The sequence below is a fragment of the Acinonyx jubatus genome, chromosome D2, assembly GCF_027475565.1.
Source record: "Acinonyx jubatus isolate Ajub_Pintada_27869175 chromosome D2, VMU_Ajub_asm_v1.0, whole genome shotgun sequence".
In the NCBI taxonomy this organism is placed as follows: domain Eukaryota; kingdom Metazoa; phylum Chordata; class Mammalia; order Carnivora; family Felidae; genus Acinonyx; species Acinonyx jubatus.
Window position 1 is genome coordinate 49,971,119 of NC_069393.1, and position 20,275 is coordinate 49,991,393.

The window sequence follows — 20,275 nt, forward strand, 5'->3', positions numbered from 1 at the left end:
GCTTTGCTGCTTTACTTGATATACATGGCTTATTATTTTTCAGTCTTATGCAAAAAGTGGTTATCTTGAGGCCTGTTAAGCCATACTAAGGGGTTGGCTGTTAGTCAGTCTATTCTTGTTGTAAGCCTCTTTCTCATTATATTCATCAAATCAAAGTTCTTCCTAAAAGAAATTGCTGTAAAGGTTGTGGAAGGAGAAAGTGCATGTAAAATCACAGCCTCTTCCTTTGCTGGTTCTTACCTCCATGATGTTCTTGAAATAGAATTCCCTCCTTTAAGTTGAAAGTCCCTAAAAACCTAATACTGATTTTCCTAATAGCAGTATTAAAAATATCTAACCATTGTACCCAACCAACCTTGGAAATAATTTTTTTTAAGTAGTAGAATCATTATATTAAGAAGAAGTTGCCTTTTTTTTACAAATATCTGCATTTATGTTATATTGATATGAAGAAAATAAGTGAGAAAAAGAACACTATTGTGAAAGAAGAAAGATAATTTTAAAAAAAGAAAGCTTTCAGGGTGCTTGGGTGACTCCTTCAGTTAAGTATCTGACTCTTGATTTTGACTCAGGTCATGCATGATCTCTTGTTCATGAGTTTGAGCCCTGTGTCAGACTCTGCACTGACAGTAGGGAGCGTGCTTGGGACTCTGTCTCCCTCTCTGCTCCTCCCCCACTCACGTTTATTCTCTCTCTCTCTCTCTCTCTCTCTCTCTCTCTCAAAATAAATAAATTTAAAAAAAGAAAGCTTTTGGGGTGCCTGGGCGGCCCAGTCGGTTCAGCGTCCGAGTTCGGCTTAGGTCATGATCTCGCAGTTCGTGAGTTTGAGTCCCTTGTCGGGCCGTGCTGACAGCTCAGAGCCTGGAGCCTGCTTCGGATTCTGTGTCTCCCTCTCTCTCTGCCCCTCCCCTACTCATGCTCTGTCTCTGTCTCTCAAAAATGAATAGATGTTAAAAAAAAAAAATTAAAAAAAAAAGCTTTCTGTCAGTCTCACTTATGAATATAGTTGCTAAAGTAAAATATTGGTAAAGAGAGACTATTAAAACAGTATACCATGGCAGGTGAGATTTATTCTAGGGACATGAGGATATTTCAGTTCTTTTTAATGTACTTTTTCATATTTATTAGTCAAATGAGGAAAATCAGAGTTGTCTTAACAGGTGCCAGAAAGACATTTGATAAAACTTAAAACCCACTCCTGGTTGTGATCATAACCATGGCAGAACACAAGTAAAAGAATATTTCACACACACACATATGTATGTGTGTCCATATATATTTATATATTGTTTATATTAAGCATGAAGGCTCTAAAGACAAAGCATTTTTGTCTGACTTCCTCTTGAGCAATTTGATGGATTAGTCACCTCCACTCCCCTCCGTAAAACTGATGGCCGCCGCCGCTGAGCCCACGTGCCACAGTTGGCCACTTCCTCCAGTGCCAGTTTGCGCCTCCCTCCACCCACTTGGATTCTCCGAAAGTTAGGTGTGTGTTTCTTCACAAGTCTGTTTATGCCACTGTGGGTAGCGTTGTAAAATAATATATGCTAACTAAACATTATGAAAACTATTGCACTATGAGGAACAAAAAAAAGAATTCCCAGGAAATCCAAGGTGATGCTTTCCCAGGAATTCTTTTTTTGTCTATCCTAGCGCAACAGTTATCACAATTTTTAGTTAACATATATATATAACATACATAACAAAAGGTGAGCCACTGAAAAACCCTGTAGGGCGCCTGGGTGGTTCAGTCAGTTAAGCGTCTGACCTCGGCTCAGGTCATGATCTCATGGTTCCTCAGTTTGAGCCCCACGTCAGGCTCTGTGCGGACAGCTGAGAGCCTGGAGACAACTTTGGATTCTGTGCCTTCCTCTCTCTGCGTCCTCCCCCTGCTCGTGCTTGCTCTCTCTCTCAAAAATAAACTTAAAAAAAACAAACAAACAACCAAAAAAAAAAACACCTGCTGTCAAAGTAGGTGTGAACAGGACAACTAGGATTTGGGGGGATCCAGTAAAAATTCCACACTTGGATTGCTTTGCTCAAGTCTTAAGTTCTCTTTCTTCTTCAAAGAGACAGGGACTCAAGAAGACAGCTGTAGATTTCCCATCGGAGGGTCCATACTCCCAAGAACAGGCGCTCATCTTTACAGACCAGCATGTGAGTGTGCATTTATGTATTTTAAACTCAAAATATTTAAGGGGTCGTATGTTCAACCTCTTTTGATGCCCCACCTTAGTCTGCTTTTTCAGCCAACTAGTTACGTGTGTCTATGTGCCCCAGTTGCACCAGATATCATAACTGAGGGAAGTTACTGCAGATGTGACTGTCATCTTCATAAAAGAAGCGACTGGGGAAAGATTAGAAATGCAGGTACTTCTTTGTTTCTGCACGTTTGTTACGCATTTGCAGTTGTGCCCACTTTCTACTTACGCGTAGGTGCTCGTCCTGTTGCAAAATCGGAGGGCGTGCTGGCCGGTCCTGCCGGAAGAACAGCAGGCGGGTTTCCTCTTGAGGTTTATTCTCGTCAGAACATGACGCACTACTGATTTATTGCAACAAAATGACAATACCATAAATAAATGTTCAGCGCAGTGGTCAGTTAGGAACTAAGTGCACCAAAAGGTAATAGTTTTAGTTAGTAAGTTACTATAAAATGTCATTTTAAGATGACTCTCTTCACAAAGACACAGATCATGCCTACATAAAAATATATATATAGGACCTCTGTGAAGAAAACTCTTTACATGCAATGTTTTTAAAAGCTTACTTATTTTGAGAGAGAGAATCCCAAGCAGGCTCTGCGTGGTCAGCACAGAGTGCAACACAGGGCTCGAACTCACAAACTTTTGAGATCGTGACTTGAGCTGAAATCAAGAGTCGGATGCTTAACTGACAGAGGGAGGCACTCTTTTTTTGCATGAGGAGGCATTGTTCACCAAAGTCTCCCCCAGAGTATGAATTTAATAAAATCCAAAATAGTGTCTGCATATATTTGCTTCTGTATATGTTTGGGTTTTAAGCTACATTTTGAAAGAATAAATATGAGAATAGCTAGGAAGTTTCTTAGAAAAACACTGGGAGGGACTTGTATGCCCCGATACTAAAGACTACAGCAGGACCCTAGTGATTAAAACTGCATGACTGGTGCAAAAATTCATGTAGGTCAATGAAAGAGTCGGGAGTTCAGAATGACTCCAAATGTAAGAAGAAATGAGGGACTTTTCAATTCAGTGGCATTGGCACAACTGGTTCCCTATGTGGGAATGGCAGCGCGGCATACCAAGTAAGTGCAAAGACGAGACGTTGCCTGTGTTAAAATCTGAACTTGCCAGTACTTAGTGCCTGGGACCTTGCATAAATCACATAACCACTCTGTGCCTCACTTTCTTCATCTATTTTCATACCTGTGGTGCTACTGCAAGGAGTAAGTAGATTTATATTTGTAGAAGGCTCCAAGGAGGATCGGTCGACAGAATTACCTACTCTTTAAGTATCAGCTGTTGTTCTATCATTTAGGAGAGAAAAAGCCTAATCCCTATCTTCTCCCCAATATACACTACACTAAATTCGAGCGGATTAAAGAAATTAAAAAAAAAAACAACAAAACAACTTGTAAAATACTAGAGAAAAGGTGAGTACATTTTTTGTCTAAAACAACCTTGGGTTGGAAGAAACCTAAATGAGGTCATCAAAGCCAGAAATGTGAAGCTTGATTAATTTACCTATAAATATAATGTTCTGTTAGAAATGTGCAAACAACTAGGAAAGTGCATTTATAATGCATCTTATAGAGCAGAGAGGTCTAGCATCCTTAGTAAAAGCTTAAAAATGTTTTTAAAAAACATATGCAACATGATAAATGCTATTAGTGTCCGACAGGTCCCTTTGACCAGGCTGATGTACCCCTCCTCCGGCTGCTTCAGATTTGGGCACTAATGGTTGATCTTCACTCTTCCCCAGAGCATTGCCCTTGGGCTGATGGAAGTCACCTTACCCAGGGATGCCTGGGAGGTTTTACACCCCCCACCCCTTGCAGTTGGCCCGAGGCCAATGCCTGACGCAGGGCATTCCTAGCCGGCTCTCTGGCCTCTGTGGCATGATTTATGCTCCTGAGCTGGGATAAGGCTGAGGAGAGACTTCTCCTGAAAGCACATCTTTGCCTGTTTCTTCTTCTGCCCTGTTGTGTTTCCCTTGTTGCCTTCCTAGAGCACGCTCAATAAATCACTTACGTAAGAATCCTCATTCTAAGGGCTGCTTCCAGGGAACCTGACTTAATAGGAAATGCAACAAAGATTGAACCAGAAAAACGCTCAATAAACATGAAGCTGCTGAACTTTCTAAGTAATCAAGGAAAATCCACCAAAAGTAGATCTTTTGCTGATCAGGTTGAAAACTAAAAAATGTAGGGGCGCCTGGGTGGGTTAGTCAGTTGAGCATCCAACTTCGGCTCAGGTCACGATCTCACAGCTTGTGAGTTTGAGCCCCGCATCTGGCTCTGTGCTGACAACTCGGAGCCTGGAGCCTGCTTCAGATTCTGTGTCTCCCCTCTGTCCTACCCCTGCTCACACTCTCTCTCTCTCTCAAAAATAAACATTTAAAAAATGGAAAAAAAGATAAAAATGTATAAAATGAAACTTCATGATTTGGGGAAATTTCTTCTACAAATGTATTTCTTCAGAAATAGCTGCTTAGGTGTAAAGGGTGCCTGAGTCAGGACATTCATTGGACAATGTCTAAAATAATGGGAAATGCCCTCTCTGCCCCTCCCCCACTCACGCTGTCTCTCGCGCTCTCTCTCTCTCTGTAAAATAAATAAACATTAAAATAATGGGAAAGTGGAAACAACCTAAATGCCCAATATAGGCCTAGTTAAGTGATCCATCGTAAATTGAAACATAAGGATACCATCTATATAGATGTGTAGAATAAATTGTTCAATTGAAACCAAAGTTACAAAACTAAATGTACAGTGCCTATGTGTAATGTGCACAGAAATAGCATGAAATAAGGATTATTGGGGGTGTTTGCTTTCTTCATTATTCATTTCTCTAATTGGCTTAATACTTGGTGAGTAGGTATTACTTCCTCAAGGGGAGAGAGATTTTTTCCCCTTGACGGGTAAAGGCAATCCCATAGATTAAGACACCACTGGACTAAAAACAAAGTTCAACAGGAACCCAGGTGGGGATGGGGGACTCACAGTGTAAGTAAGGGTCAAGGACGGTTTGTGGAAAGAAGACAGCTAACCCGAAGGGGAGGAATGAGGAGAAATGGTGGGGTAGGGTGGGGTGGGAAGGAGAGCCTCCCAGGGAGCTGGCACAGTATATGAAAACAAAACCAAGTGCCTGGGTTTTGTAAGAATTGAAAATTCCAGAGCTGAAATTCAGAGTTTAGCTAAGAAAGTGATGAGAAATAGATGAGAAGAGGGAGTTAACAGCAGTCAGATTTCAAGGATTTTTGAAAACATTAAGGAGTTTTCATTTCATCCTAAGGGAAACGGGAAGCCACTGAAGAATTTTAAAGAGGATGACTTGACCAGATTTGCATTTTAGCAAAATCACTCTGGCCGAAACTTCAAGAACAGACTGGAGGGAAGAGAGCCAGAGGCCAGGAGCCGGGCAAGGGGCCATTTGAGTAATCCGGGGGACACTGGCCGTCTGAACGTGTGGCTCCTGGGATGGGGGAAGTGGGCAGACTACAGAGCTGCTTAGGATTCTTGGTAAGAAGACTTGGAGGTGGGTTGGAAGAGAGGGGTGAAGAAAAGAGAATCAAGAACTAGCAGAAGTCTGTCGGTCAATGGGCCATTCCCTTCACTGAGGAAAACACAAGACGAGAGACAGATTATGGGCAAGGAGCTGGGTCAGGTGGGAAGAGGAGGAGCTTACAAGTTGACCACCTGTGTGACAGAAACTTGAAAGTTTTGCCTAAAGTGTTTATCTTTTCCATTAACAGAAGGTGACTGAGCTGGCCTTGTTCCAGTGGGACTTACCCATGCTGTTTCTCATGCTCTCTACCTCTGTGCTACTGGAAATCTCTCTGTGTGGTGACACGAAAGTGTTTCAACCCTTACCCTCTTCTCCCCTCCCAGCTCTGGCGGGGAGGGGGACTTGAAGGCATCATAGAGAACTTGGTCACATGATAACTCACTAAGTTATGCTGTGGGAGACGCCAGTACCAGCAAGAGAACTGTCACTCTCGTCGTAGGTGCTTTACTAGGAAGAAATGGGAGGATGCTGAGCCTTAAGGCAAGACTAGTTGGAGCCAGGACCCTAGCAGGAGGGCAGAGGGATGGCAAAAGGGGATTGATTGAGAGGGAGGGAGACAACGGAGGGACTGAAGCTCCTGATGCCCTTGGAGGTTAGGAGACTAGATACAAAAGACCCAAAAATATTTCAGACTGTCCTCACAACTTAGGTGCCCATGACCAGCTAACTGGGACACCTTCTGGTTGTGGACGGTGCGAGTACATACTCTCAGTGTTAGAGGCAAAGCTGAGGCCGTGTGTTAGTTATCCCATCTCGGATGAGTTTTGAGGGGAGGGGTACCAGTACCAGCGTTTCACGTTGGCCTTCATACATTTCCTAAAGGGCCCGACTTTTCCCATGACCTTGCCCTTGCCTGTGTCTCTCTGCTATCTGGAACACTGGGCTTGAATGGTTCAGTTTATCCTTCAGACTCCCCTGAAAAGTCTGTAGACATCCCTGCCCTTTGCAGCTGAGACTCTCACAGGACTCTGTTTTTTACTTCGCTGTACTTACCTCAGACCATTCCGATATATTTCTGGGATTATTTCTTTAATATTCATCTGTTCCAGGAAGTCAGGGCAAGGACCATCCGGTTTTCTCATCACAGGTCTTAGCACCTGGTCCAGCATCTGGCAACAAAATGGCTCCCCTTGAAGGTCAAATAGCATTGACCAGGTGTGTTTCCCCGTGGGCAGCCTCTGACACCAACAGTCGGTGTCCACAATAATCACTAAACCCCAGATTAGCCCGGATGGGAACTTCCTAAAGAGCCCTTGTTTAGCTTGCAGTAATCACTCTGCCCACCAGGGGTCTCTTTCTCCCCATCACTGGGGCCAAAAGAACTCTGGAACACCCCTGTATCTTGACGATGGTTTTCACAGCCTTGTTGCTCTACATGCTGTTGTGGTGTACCCCCACCTCTGCATCACCTGGGAGCTCATCAGAAATGCAGAGTCCCAGGCCCTGCCCGCAACGGGATGGATCAGAATCTGCATTCTAGCAAGGTGGTCTTGCTTAGACCACTGGCGGTCTGTGTACACATTAAATACGGAGAGGTCCTATTTCACAGGACATTTCTAATCTGAAAAACTCGGAAGAGAAAAAACCACTTCATCGAAATGGCCGTTTTCATTTGGTTCTTTCTCACCACACTCATAGAAGTACTTAGAGGTTCAGAATTTGCTTTTATTATGAATATAAAATAGACATACAACATAATGTACATTTACACATTTACACTTCGCAGTCCCTTTCATCTTTTTCGAGCAGATTCAACTCTGCACGGCCCAGCGGTCCACTCCCGCCACTACACCCCGCCCCTTACACTCACAACATTCTCTTCACCTTGGTACCACATGTGACTTGGTAAGAAATACCAGACCCAGGCATAAAACAATTGGCTTTACCGCCCTTCTCACAGAATCCCTTTCATTCTACGGTTTCCTTTCCTGTCACGTCATGCCTTCCGTTGCCTCGAACTTCAGCATTGAAAATTCAGGAGAAAAGAGGGCTGCGATGATCACCCCTGTCTTTTAAAAACACCTTGAAATAGCTTCCACGAGCGAGGCGCACGTAAGTAGACACTGACCACATTGCTCGTTAACATGGTTCAAGATCTGCTGGAAGGATCTGAAGTGTTCTATACAAATGAAGCTTTGCTCACCAAATGGATGATTGTGAAGGATCTGAGCATCAGCGGTGTTGAAGTAAATAAATAAATAAATAACCAGGAACAAATAAAAATAGAGTGTGCTTCACTAAGGGACATGTCTATACCTCTAGCCCCGTGCTTTCTCAAAACCTCATTAGGTGCAGCTTTACAACAGGTGGATAGAAGCTGGGTTTTATGACTAGTTGCTCTTCTTTGGGGCCGTGCCCTCAAAATGCCAGTGAACACCGATGAAAGAGGCGTGGTTTCCTTCAGAAGGAGGCCAGGCGACAGGTTTTGTAGGAGTTCTCCTTGAGGCTGTCAAATATTGCTTTGGTTCCATTCTGCCAGTGTAGCACCAGATCCATCGGGGTCTTCCCAGCCTAATCAAAATACATGAGGAAATTTGACTTTCAGATGGGAGGCATCTGTAAATTTGCATCCTCTGTGTGTGTTTAATGAGGTAATGGATAGGTGTATGCTTTATTGAACTGTTTTATGCTTTCCACTATGAGTGATTTGCGGTTTATATTCAAATCAGCCCTTCACTGTTTCTCACAGTAATGCTTTTGGCATTTCAGATTAGCAATGTTTGTTGTTGTTGTTGTTGTTGTTGTTGTTTTTCCCTGTGGGACTATCCCAGGTTTGGGTAAAAATCCCTGGTCCCTAGGTAGTAAATGGCAAGAGCATGCAAAGTCATTTTGAAATTCACAAAATGGCTCTATGCATCTTCAGGATCCTGCAGAATGGGCACGGGGAAGTGGTAGTCAACAACCAGTTCCAATCAATTTGGAAAATGATTCCCGATTGATAAAAACTGGTGGTGAGTGAGCTGCTTCGGCACCCTGGCTGGTGTCCTCAGGTACCCTTCAGAACGATTACTGCTCAGAGGGGTAGAGTTTTCACAACTGCTCAGAAGTTACATTGGGATCTCCCAGAAAATTTCATTTTTCTTGGAGGTGACATCAACAGTGTGGAAGTAACTTTTGAGACCAAAATTCTTTGTCCCTTATGCTTGTGTCTCAAGACATTTATAAAAAGGAAAACCATGTCACCTCTCAATTCTTGCCTTTAAATATGAGAAGTCTTAAATTTTTCCACCTCTATTCATTTGGAAGTCTCTCTAACTCAGAGACTGTAACTCAGACACTGGCAGCTTTGAGATGCAAATCAGTCTAGAGACCTGTTTTGTTTGGGCCCAACCAGAGTTTAGATTTTTTTTTAAAGCTGGACTTAATTGGCAACAGTTGGAAATTAGATTTCCCAACTGACTTTGTGAGCTCTCTGAAGAAATCAGAAGAATTGGTAGCATGATCCCTGTGGATCCACAGAGCAGCAATGGACTGGGCTAGGGACGAGCCCTTTAAAATTTTGTGCACAGACTCCTTGCAGCCGCCATTTAAGGAATTTAGGTGCTCTGCTGCCATGTACTTATTTGAACTAGTGGCCCTGTAACCTTGATTTTGGAACTTCCCACCTCTGTAGCATCTTCCTTGAGAAACACTCTCAGGACACGTGATGGCGGAGTTTTGGACAACGATAGAGTAATGTATTGTGTGTCGTTTCCAGTTCCCTTCAAGATGGTGTCCAAAGGCTCACAGGTCCATTGGGCAACATCAGCCATTGGGCCAATGACATTAATCGTTTCTGGGCGCTTATGCTGTGGTCTGATAATTCAGAACCGTTGGTATATTTTGGGCTATTCTTCCTGAGTTCCTTCAACTCTTCTCTGTTAGAATTTATCTCCTAATTTTCTAGCTACTTACACAGTCTCCCCAAATATGTACGCTATTTCTTTCTGCTGGTAGTGTCTCACTGCCTAAACGAAATCATTTTTTCTGCAGTTTCAGAGATCTCATTAAATCTCTTTTTCTGGTAATTTATTTACATTATTAGATAAGACCAATCTCACTATCAAGGGAGCCTACTATTAAGGCTTTCCCATCCAAGCAGTCTCTATTTACTGCTTTTATCTTTTGTTCTTATCACCGAGACAGTTTTGTGGGTTTTTTTTTTTTTAATGATAAAATATTCCTCTCGGTCTCATAGTAACACAATAAGGGGAAGAAATTATTCACAGTATATGATGACTGGGGTTTTCTTTTCCTTCTTTGTAAAGTGATTCTCCACCAAATCTTTCAAATTATTTCTTTAGTAATTTATATCCATTCCTCTCAGTGGTATTTTTAAAGCTTATATTAGATGATGTTTGTCTGGAAATTGGGACCATGAGAAAAAGTTGGTTCTATTCCCTGGCTTGCAGATGAAGCTAAATTAACACGTACTTGTAGAAGGGACTTATACGAGCATTTTCAGGGCCTAAATATAGGAAATTATTTTGAGGGATATGCAGATAAACCAAAGTGGAGAATGGATAAAAATTATCTCAAAAATATAGGCAACAGCATGTCTAGCCTTGGAAGAAAGGGGTAGCATGGCATGCTGTTGTAAGGGGTGGGGGTGGGGGAGACTACTCAGAATTACTCCTATTAGATCTTGATTAATTTCAGTTCATTGGCTCTTGGCCACATTGACCAATGTGGAATTTTATCACTTCAGGAATGGCGTCTGTCTTTATACCCGACTACCCCAGGCCTGGCTCAGCCAGGGGTGGCCAAGGCAGATTGGGCTTGGGCTTGGGAGAGGGAACAATTTGACCTGTATTTTCAAGACCAAATCTTAAAAGAATCACCAGACACTATACCAGCGCCAAAACAGTCATGGCGGGCTACACCCATCTCTGACCAGGTGACCTTGCCAAGGTTAGCAATGTCGTCATGGCAACGTTAGCAATGTTGTTACAGGGCATTTAAACATCAAAAGGCTGCCCCCAACCCTGAAATCCTACAGCTGTGGGACTATTTTCAAGTACATGAGATATGTTTTTGTTAAGAAGAAAGCCCCCAAGCAGGAACGGCTTAGTTCAGGTACTTACACAATTCTTGATGTTGAGGTCAGCCCCGTACATAATTAGGAGTCTGATCATCTTGTAACGGTTCAGCCTCACGGCGTCGTGCAGAGGGGTATCTCCTTCCTAGAGAAGCAGAGTCAACAGGCTAAAGGTGGACCTGAGGCCAGGAAGTGAGTCCCACAAGGGCACCTGCTTGGGGAGGGATTCCAGATAAGTGAGGGACGAAGTTGCAGGAGGCGGAGCTTTGCCCAGGTACTCACTCGGTCTTTGGCGTTGAGGTCCGCCTCACAGGCGATGAGATGCTCTGCACACTCGTAGTGACCGGTCCTCACCGCCACGTGCAGTGCTGTGCTGAGCAACTGGGAAATTGAAGAATGCAACCGATTCGCTGGGTGCGGGGACAGAGGCCATCCCAGACCCCAAAGCATGTGGGAGGGGAACAAGTGGCCACTCTGGTGTCCCACACAGCCTGAGCTTCCAGCTGACCCAAACGGTGAGGTGGTTTTGGGAAAGAAAGGGGAAGGGGAAGAAGGTGGTGGAGGGGAGGAGCAAGAAGAGGGGAAATACCTTATCCCGAGCACTGATTTTTGCTCCTTTGTTCAGCAGCAATTTTAAGACATCCAGGTTTCCTCCACGGCTTGCCCAGTGGATGGCTGTGGATTCAAGCTATGGCAGAAGGTAAAGGGGTGTGACTTAATGTAAAGAAGAACTGGTCAGAGGAATTAGTGCTTGGTTCTGAGGCCCAGAAATACCCGATTTGCTAAGGCATCCATGGTGACACTGGATTGTCCTCCTCTGGGTTGCTAATTCCAAGTATTGTAGCAGAAGGCTCTGGCCTGATGCATTAGCTAAACTGGATGTGTGTGGACGTGAGTGTATGCAGTCCTATGTGTGTATCTGTGTGCATGTATTTGCATCGTTAGAAAACTCAAATCTAACAAATCTTTTTTCTTTCTATTTTTTTTTTTTTTTTTGGTAAAAGCATAAAAACTACAACTTATGGAGAATTTCCACTTGCCAGAAAGGTGCTACACACTTTCAATGGGTTGGTCCTCCCAGCAGGTGTGACTGCCCTCATGTTACAGGTGAGAAAACCAAGTCTCCCAAATAGTCAAGTTTTTTGCCCGAGGAAATGCAGTTAGCAAGTATCAGAATAGATATTCAAACCCACATCTGCCCGGAACTTTCAGCCACTTTTGCCAAATAGACTCAGAAGTTCTAGATAAACGCATTTTAAAATTCTGGCATAATGCAAGTAGTCCCTTCCAAGATTTTAATCTGGAGCTGTCACCTCTTCCTGTGTCCCTGTTGTTTTTGTCTCATCTCTTGCTGGTTCTCTGCTGTCATCTGCACAGCACAGCCTCTGTAACTCAGCTGCCACCGCCGGTGGTCACTGCACACTGCCCTTACTCTTAGGAACTGCCCTCTTCCCCACTCTGGTATATTCCTGGCCTTCCAAATCACACACTCAAGAATTTGAGTGTCTTTTCATGCAAACTGTATTTATTTTTTATTGTTTTTCTGTGTGTTCGTCTTTTGGGTTCAATTTCATTCAAGTTCTTTGGACTTTTTTTTTTTTTTTTAATATCCCTTTTCCACTTTGCTATAAAGTCAAATTGAGTTGCATTTAAATAAATAAAGCCTATTCCCAGCTCAATCTGCAGTTCATGAAATATGCTGTCTGCTGGTCTTTGTAGAAATCACAGTGGTTGAATTATTGAGGTCTGAATAGCAGCTACTTTCCATAGATGCAATTCATTCCGCAGGCAGTTTAGCCCCCAACCTCACTGATGGCATCTATCATATAAGGTGTACAGCTAGAGAATTTTGACACATTGCTGGCAGCCACGGGGCCATGAGCAGACTGCCGTGGATAATGGAAGGACAGGGACACTGAGAGGCAAGTGCTGACTGTATTACTTCTCAGTAATGCTACTGACTTGATACTGACCCAACTCTCTGTCTGATGAGGATATTGAATTCCGTGCAGAGGCTTTCACTTCCTTCTTTTCCCTGGAACACTCCTCTGCTTTTCAGTATGTATGGAAAATACTTTCCACATGACCTAGTCCCATCTCCCAACTTCCCTTTGTATGGAGAAATGAGCTTTCGCCCTGTTCTCTCAGATCAATTTTCAATCCAATCAACCCCGTTTTTCATTGTAGGTTTTCACGAGCTTCATATAGTCTACTTATTTTGGCTCATTTCCAAACAAAGAAATATATTTACCATATCACGGAATTCGATCTGGGCTCCAGCTTCCATTAACTTCTCCACAATTGCCAAGTGTCCTTCTAAGCAGGCTCTGTGAAGGGCTGTCCGTTTATACTGTCAGAATAGAGATTTAAAAAGAGAGACAGCGATGGATATAAAAATGAGCATAAATCCTTCTAAGGGCTGTGGAGCTGGGGACTCCAGTGACCTAATTAATAGAAACTCGAGTGCTTCTTTTGGAATTAGAAATGTCAAATTTACTAAAATTGCAGAACTAGAACAATTATCCTACAAATGAGGTTTGAGTTTCCTACAGGTACATTTCTAAGCCCTCAGAGGTCTATGTGGAGGGATATGAATTTAAAGTTCAAAACTACCTACATGCTGACATTTCCCTTTCTTGAATTCTGTGCCTTCATTGTTTGTGTAGAATTTGCCATGCAGATCAGATGGCTTTCTTCCATCTGGGACTGTGGCTAGGTTGAATATCAAAAAGCATTCAATTCTTTTTTAAGAGGTTGGGGGGAGGGTTAAGCCTCTGACTTCAGCTCAGGTCATGATCTTGTGGTTCGTGGGTTCAAGCCCCATGTCAGGCTCTGTGCTGACAGTTCAGAGCCTGGAGCCTGCTTCGGATTCTGTGTCTCCCTCTCTCTCTGTTCCTCCCCTACTCACGCTCTGTCTCTCTCTCTCTCCCTCAAAAATAAATAAACATTAAAAAACAATTAAAAAAAAAAAGAGAATGGAGGAGTCATTTTTAGTTCACCTTCTGAAATGATTCTCCAGCCGGGAAAGGATGCAAAAAGGAGTAGATGAAGGCTTTGTATGAATGGATTAATAGCCTATTTGGCCTAGAACAATTGTTGGCATTATTCACTCCAGTGTGCTCTATTTACAGATAAGGAAACTGAGGTCTAGAAAAAGCAAATTAGCTGCCAAAAATCAAATAGCCAAGTAGTGAAAGAGCCACCACTTGAACTCCAGTCCACAGATTCCTTGTGTAAGGCTGATGTGTTTGGGTCCAATCAAGGATGATGCTGAGGTGCCTGGGTGGCTCAGACAGTTAAGTGTCCAACTCTCGGTTTCAGCTCAGGTCATGATCTCATGGTTTGTGAGCTCGAGCCCCATATCAGGCTCTGAGCTGACAGTGCAGAGCCTGTTTGGGAATCTCTCTCTCCCCCTCTCTCTGCCCCTCCCCCACTTGCACACATGCTCTCTCTCTCTCTCTCAAAATAAATAAATAAACAAAAAAGTTATTAAAAAAAAAAAAAAGATGATGCTGTTATGTATTTCTCCAAAAGGGATTCATTGGCCCTGCCTTATTAAAAGACTATCCCAAGAATATAAAAAGTTATAGACAAACTGAAAAATCAGTGAGAAGTACCAAAAAAAAGATGCAATCCACAGCGCTAATCCAGCCTCTTTTTTCTGGACTGCCGTGCTATCCTAATATGCTACCGGCATATGTGGTAACAGCTGGGGAAACTGTTTCAGGTGGATTGGTTTTTGGCATCATGTTAGCAAGGCTGAAGTTAAGCATAAGAAACACAAAATTAATGAGCTGGATTTTGCAGCGCTTTGTGTAAGCCTTACCTCATCACAGACATCTGGATTGTTCTTGTCTGACAAGAATTTTTCTACTACTGGCAGCTTATTCTCCAGGGCAGCCTTCAGGAACCTAGGTACATCCACAGGTTCCGTCTAAAGCCAAAAAAATAACGTGAGAGTTACCGCGAGCTTTCCAGCATTCGCCCAAACCCTCCGCAGATATTCCTTCCCCGGTAGCATAATGCCAGACGTGTAGCACCACAAAAAGCAGACAGTCCTTACAATGATTTCAGGTTCAGGTTCCTTCACGACCGAAACTTTAGTCTTCCTGTATTTTTTCCTTTTCTTCAGCTGAATGATTATTTCAAGGTCTTCTAAATTTTCAAGCTTTGATCTTTGTTCTAGTTTTTTCTTCTTGAGCTAAAAAAGAAATCCATATTTCAAAATATGGTGAGTTCTACTGACAGGCATTCTGGTTGTGTCTAAACAAAATTCTGCAAGGTCTGAGAGAAGTATGTGAACAGTTTGAGCAAAAAAAGAGAAGAAACAAAACAACTTCAAAACTAATCTTTGATTTTGACTTAGTGACTTCTTACTCAAGTATTTGGGGTCTAATCTTTCAGCTAATTGCCTTCACCTTTGTATCTCTTGTTTGTAGTTTTTGACTAATTGGAGATAGGATCTAGTGTATAAGTGACGATCTTGTAACCCTTTCCATAAACAAACCCCAGATTTCTGTAGACTTTTTTATTTAACTCAAAAGAATCCAACAGTAAGCATTAAGCCCTGAAATATCAATGCCAATCTCTTTCAGGTGGCTTACTAAGAAACCACCTGTCCTGGGACTACTGCTAACTAATGCATGCTTTTTCTGTGATTAGTAAGCGATGCAAATTCACCCAGCAACACAGAATTTGTCAACACAGATCGTAAACACAGCCAAACAACGATTCATGGACCACAAGCCACATTACTGAGAAAAAGAGGTCTCTCTTGCTTCGGACTACCTAGACCGTGTATGACATCAGAAAGTCCCTGGACATGTTTCTCTTTCCAAGTCTTTCAAGCAGAAGATGATCATAGAACAGTCTGTCATTGATTTGGAATCCAGAGGTCATAGTCTTGCTAAAGAATTAGTTCCTACAACCTGTCCTATAAAAGTTGCCTCTTTATGGATTTGAATTTGGCAGAGAAACATCTTTGGAACGGCTGCTTTTATTTGGTTCTCCTTCCTGCCTGGCACCTCTTTCCTCTGTCCCGTCCCCAACTTCCCATTAGTGGAATCCAGGGAATCTCCTTACCTCTGCCTCTCGCTCTTTCTCAATCTTCCACTGCTGTTCCCCCAGGCTCAGGGAGTGGGCCGGAAGTGTTTTCAGGTCCTCTTGTTTCTCTACAGTAACAGCAGCTTCATACTCCCCATCTCTGAAATCCTCGGGAAGGAACTCCCCAGTCTCTCCGCTGTTGTTCTTCTTCCCCGTAACCTATGAGGGAAGAAAAGTGTAGTGTCAGAAGGAGCAAGACCGGTCCTGGAGTCATTCTTCAAAGAGGATGCTGCAGGAGGGCTCTGGTCCTCCCTGGCTGGTGACAGCCTCCTCTGTGAGATGTGCTTTCAGATCCCGGGCTGGGACACACTGCGGCAGGATTCTAGGATTACCTTCAGGTGATCGTCCTCTTCTCTAGCTAAATCAAGGCTTAGATTAGGTTGATATGTTTAAACCCACTTTGAACCCACTCAATCCCATTTCTCCTAGGAAAACTGCCACCCCTCCATGATTATTTAAAATTCTTCAGTGATTATTTAAAATCCCTCCATTCATAATTTCTTCCAATTCTTCCATGACATTTGGCCTTGAGTTGTGAAGTTTCCAGACATAGCCTCACAGTAACACTTCTTCCCTGAGGCATCCTCATACCTGCCTGTGAAGCTGCGCTTTGGTAAGAAAACCAAAGGAGAAGATAATAATAAATAGGAAACAGAGAACCCATTACTACCAGCTCCATTTTTCCAGTTTCACTTATTTCATCACATAAGCCAACCATTTTCCATAGATGACATCCGAGTCCCTGTGCATCATGCCTGAATAAAAGGACATTTCTATTTCCAAATACAAATCAAGACCGAACTGATTTTCACTGCGAAATGATAACGTGTCTTACGTACCAGCTCTTCTACCTTCATCACCATCATGTCTGCCTGAGGTTCGGTTTGTCTGTGTGTCTATTCCCCCGTGGAATGAATCCCTTGAGTCGGCCCTGCTGAGCCCCTCCACCCCGCTCAGCTTATATAGCGAGGGCTGGGTGAGATAATCTTCCAACCTGGGAACCCAAGTAACACCCCGGCCCCCACCCGTGGCCAACTCAGAGGCAGGTGAATTTTCATTCCAGACTCAGTGTCTGGGAAGCCGAAGAGGGAGGGGATGACAAGTAACCCCACTTAATATGTGAATCAGGAAGAAATGTGAGAGGGCCATTCCTTTGGCGGTGACCACACCGCTCAGCAATGCGAGCCATCTATTTATCGGGAAGCCAGGGGACAGCTGTCTGTTGCTATTGCACCACAGCACTGCTCCTGTTCCTTCTTTGTCAGCTTTCATATGACTAACCCTATCAAGAAAATGTAAATGCCCTGCATATCACACTGCCAATAATATCTTGCTGATAACCAGACTTATCAACACTTCACTTGGGGGAAGTGTTGCTTCAGGACATCCTATTCGTGGGTAAACAGTCTGAGAGGAAAGGATCCGGGGTTCTAATGGCCCTTGTCTATATCTGTTTGGAATTCTCTGGAGTGATGTCTGGGGCTAAAAAGGCCCCATGACATGCCATCTTACCATCATTGTAAGAAATTGAAAGCATTCAGTGATGCACTTTTATTTCATGGTGTCACTGGCCATAATTAGCACATTACGTGCTCGCTGTCATCTAAAACTGCATACTTACCGGAGCCTTTTTGATTCAGATGGTCCCAAGAAAGATTACAGGAGATCAGTATTAGCAATGGCATGGTGTCGATTAGGTCATAGAGCCGAAGTTCTCAGATGCTATCGGTAAAACACTCGCCTGTGGGAGCTTGTCAAAAATGCAGATCCCCGGGCCCCACTCCAGGCATTCTGAATTGATTTATGATGGGTCCTAGGAATCTGCATTTTTCAAAGCACCCATATAACTCTGATGCATCACGCTTTGAGACACATCGCTAGAGGGGCAGAGAGCTTTGCTCTAGGGAGGGATGAAGAGGACCTCTGTTTCTGGTTTCTCATCTGAGGTGTTAAATCATGTAAAAATATTTAGGTCCTTTTATGGTTCAAGAAGAGATTGGGATTGTACCTTCAAAGCCATCCAGAACCTTAGTGTTTTCAGTAAGAGAAAAAAGGGGAAGAATGAGAGAAAAAGTATTATTAATGGAGGGGAGTATTAGGATCTATGTTGACCTTTCTGGATCTGTCACCCCTCAGACTTACCTACCCCACAAAACATGGCTGCCAGTCTCTTCTCCCCTTGAACTGATCAGCCCATGGATATTTTCTGGAACTGTCAGAATGAGACATTGACCCCCAAAGGAAAAGCAATGGTAAAGAACCCTCCTAATAACTCCCGTATCTGTTCTGGTATCTAATGTTCTTTCCTAAAAGGGGTTTTACTTAAAGGAAATCTCCTGGTGTTTTCTTTGAGGTGGACACAGCTATTCCTGTCTTCATTGATTTCTTCATCTAAGTGAGAAGTGGCCATTTTAGTTTTTCCTACCATTTCTCATGGCTTTTTGTTCCAGGCTTGACCCAAACTGAGGACAGTATTAGGAGACATCTTTGGGGAACGGCCAGGGGTTGTTTAAGGGTCTAGAATATGGAATCTCACAGCTATTTGTGCCCTCAAAGTTTGAGCAAGACCAGTGCTTTCATTTTACAGAGGGTGGTGAGGCATAGAAATGTTGAGTAACTTGCTGCAGATACACAGCTGGTTGGTGGATACTGGGTTGAAGAGTTTTGATTGCATCCAATAGGAACAGAGAATCACTAAGCACAGAGCAGATTTTCAAGGAAAGTTCATACCTAGACCCACTCAGGGCCCAACCAAAACTGTAGGTAATAGGCTCTTCAGTGTTCAGTCACTTCAAAAAAATGCAAGCAGTGCGGGGGTGGGGGTGGGGGGGATGGCTCATCAAGCTCTGCTCTTCCTCCAGTTACTGAGTTTTCCCCTCAAGCCTGGCTGATTCTGTCTGGGAAGCTCGAGGAAGTCTTGAAAAGAACTTCACAGAGGCCGACAGTTGAGGATGGTTGACCGAACAGGCTGAACCTAGAGAAAGGAGCGAGCTGGGAAGATCCTCCCTTATTGTCAGGTCAGCAAAATCCCTGTCGGACCTCTCCACTCCCCTTTCCCCCATGTTGATCCAGTCAGCATTATAAACCAAGATGAGATTGTCTCTTCAAAAAGTGATGCTAGGGGCGCGTGGGTGGCTCAGTCAATTAAACCTCCAACTCTTGATTTCAGCTCAAGTCATGATCTCACAGTTCATAGGTTGAGCCCTGCATCAGATGATTCTCTTTCTCTCAAAATAAGTAAACATTAAAAAAAAAAAAGAAGCAATTCTAGATACATTTACCTCCCTAATAACACATAAGACAAAATTGCATTTTCAAATCATTCCTTTTCATCAAAATTGAGAACTTCTCAATTAGAGGCAAGTTTTTAAAGAACCTCCTTCCTGTAAAAGTTCACCTAGTGGGGTAAGTTCTGAAAAGTGTATATTTGGCTGGATCGTACTCTCAAACTAGGCATAACCTCTCCTATCCAAGATGAATTAAGACAAAAAACCTTCAAGTTAGTTCTACAATTATTTCACAACCCAGTGTCAACCATCTATGGACAGAATGAACAGGGGAATGGTTCCTGAGCTTTGCCAGAATTACCCCCATGAACCTTTTCCCCAGTTTCTGCAGAGTTTATGCATTTTGAGTGGGGCCAGAATTATAGCCCTCTTTACAGCTGGAGAAAGTGAGGCAGGGGAGCAGAGCATATACAGCATTTACTGTCACCCAGGGTTCCAAAAACTTGCCTAAACACCACCCTGGCTATGGTGCCAGAGCTCAGCTCCAAGGCCAATTTCATGTCTCCAAATTTTTGGACACTGTACCTCTATGTACTTCATCATATGTCTACTAAGATTTTTCTCTTATTATATTTTCTCCACTATGTAAGTAATATATGCATGTTATTGTTAAAAATTAAAAATGACACAGAGTGTTGCTTAATTGCAGTCTCACTGAGTGTTGATTTGATACTTGATTTTTTTTCACTCGATAACATGTCTTAGGGATTGTCTTCTACCAGCATAAACAAACCTATTTCATTATTTTAATCAACCGCATGGATTTCCTTGTGTGGACAGACCGTTGCTCATTTAGCCAACTCTCCCATCTATGGATATTTAGGCTGTTTTTCAAAACAGTCACTTTTATTTGCTACAATCAAAGGCATTTCATGGCACATAAAATTTTATTGTTATTAACACTCCTTGTCCTTAGAACCCCCACTTCAATACTAAAAGGAAGCACTCCAAGGACTGTGGCCAGATTCTGGCTCAGAAGACACCTTGTTCCACTGTTGCACTTATAATTGCTCATTTTGCTGTCCCTCTTAATAGCCTTCCCAGAGCCAGCTGCTACTCACCTCCCCTGGCTCAGAGAAGTGGCTGACTTTGCCTAACTAGGA

At 43.1% G+C, this 20,275-nt stretch overlaps 1 protein-coding gene across 1 annotated transcript; it reads right to left on the reverse strand.

Moving 5' to 3' along the window:
• Positions 1-7,409: 7,409 nt before the first annotated feature.
• Positions 7,410-16,931, reverse strand: ANKRD1 (ankyrin repeat domain 1). Its single transcript, XM_015061889.3, has 9 exons — positions 16,725-16,931; positions 15,865-16,044; positions 14,846-14,983; positions 14,609-14,716; positions 13,034-13,132; positions 11,372-11,470; positions 11,065-11,163; positions 10,829-10,927; positions 7,410-8,276 (listed from the first exon to the last, which is right to left on the reverse strand). The coding sequence occupies exons 1-9, from the start codon at positions 16,749-16,751 to the stop codon at positions 8,166-8,168; spliced, it is 960 nt and encodes a 319-aa protein (XP_014917375.1). The 5' UTR covers positions 16,752-16,931; the 3' UTR covers positions 7,410-8,165.
• Between the last annotated feature and the right edge of the window lie 3,344 nt (positions 16,932-20,275).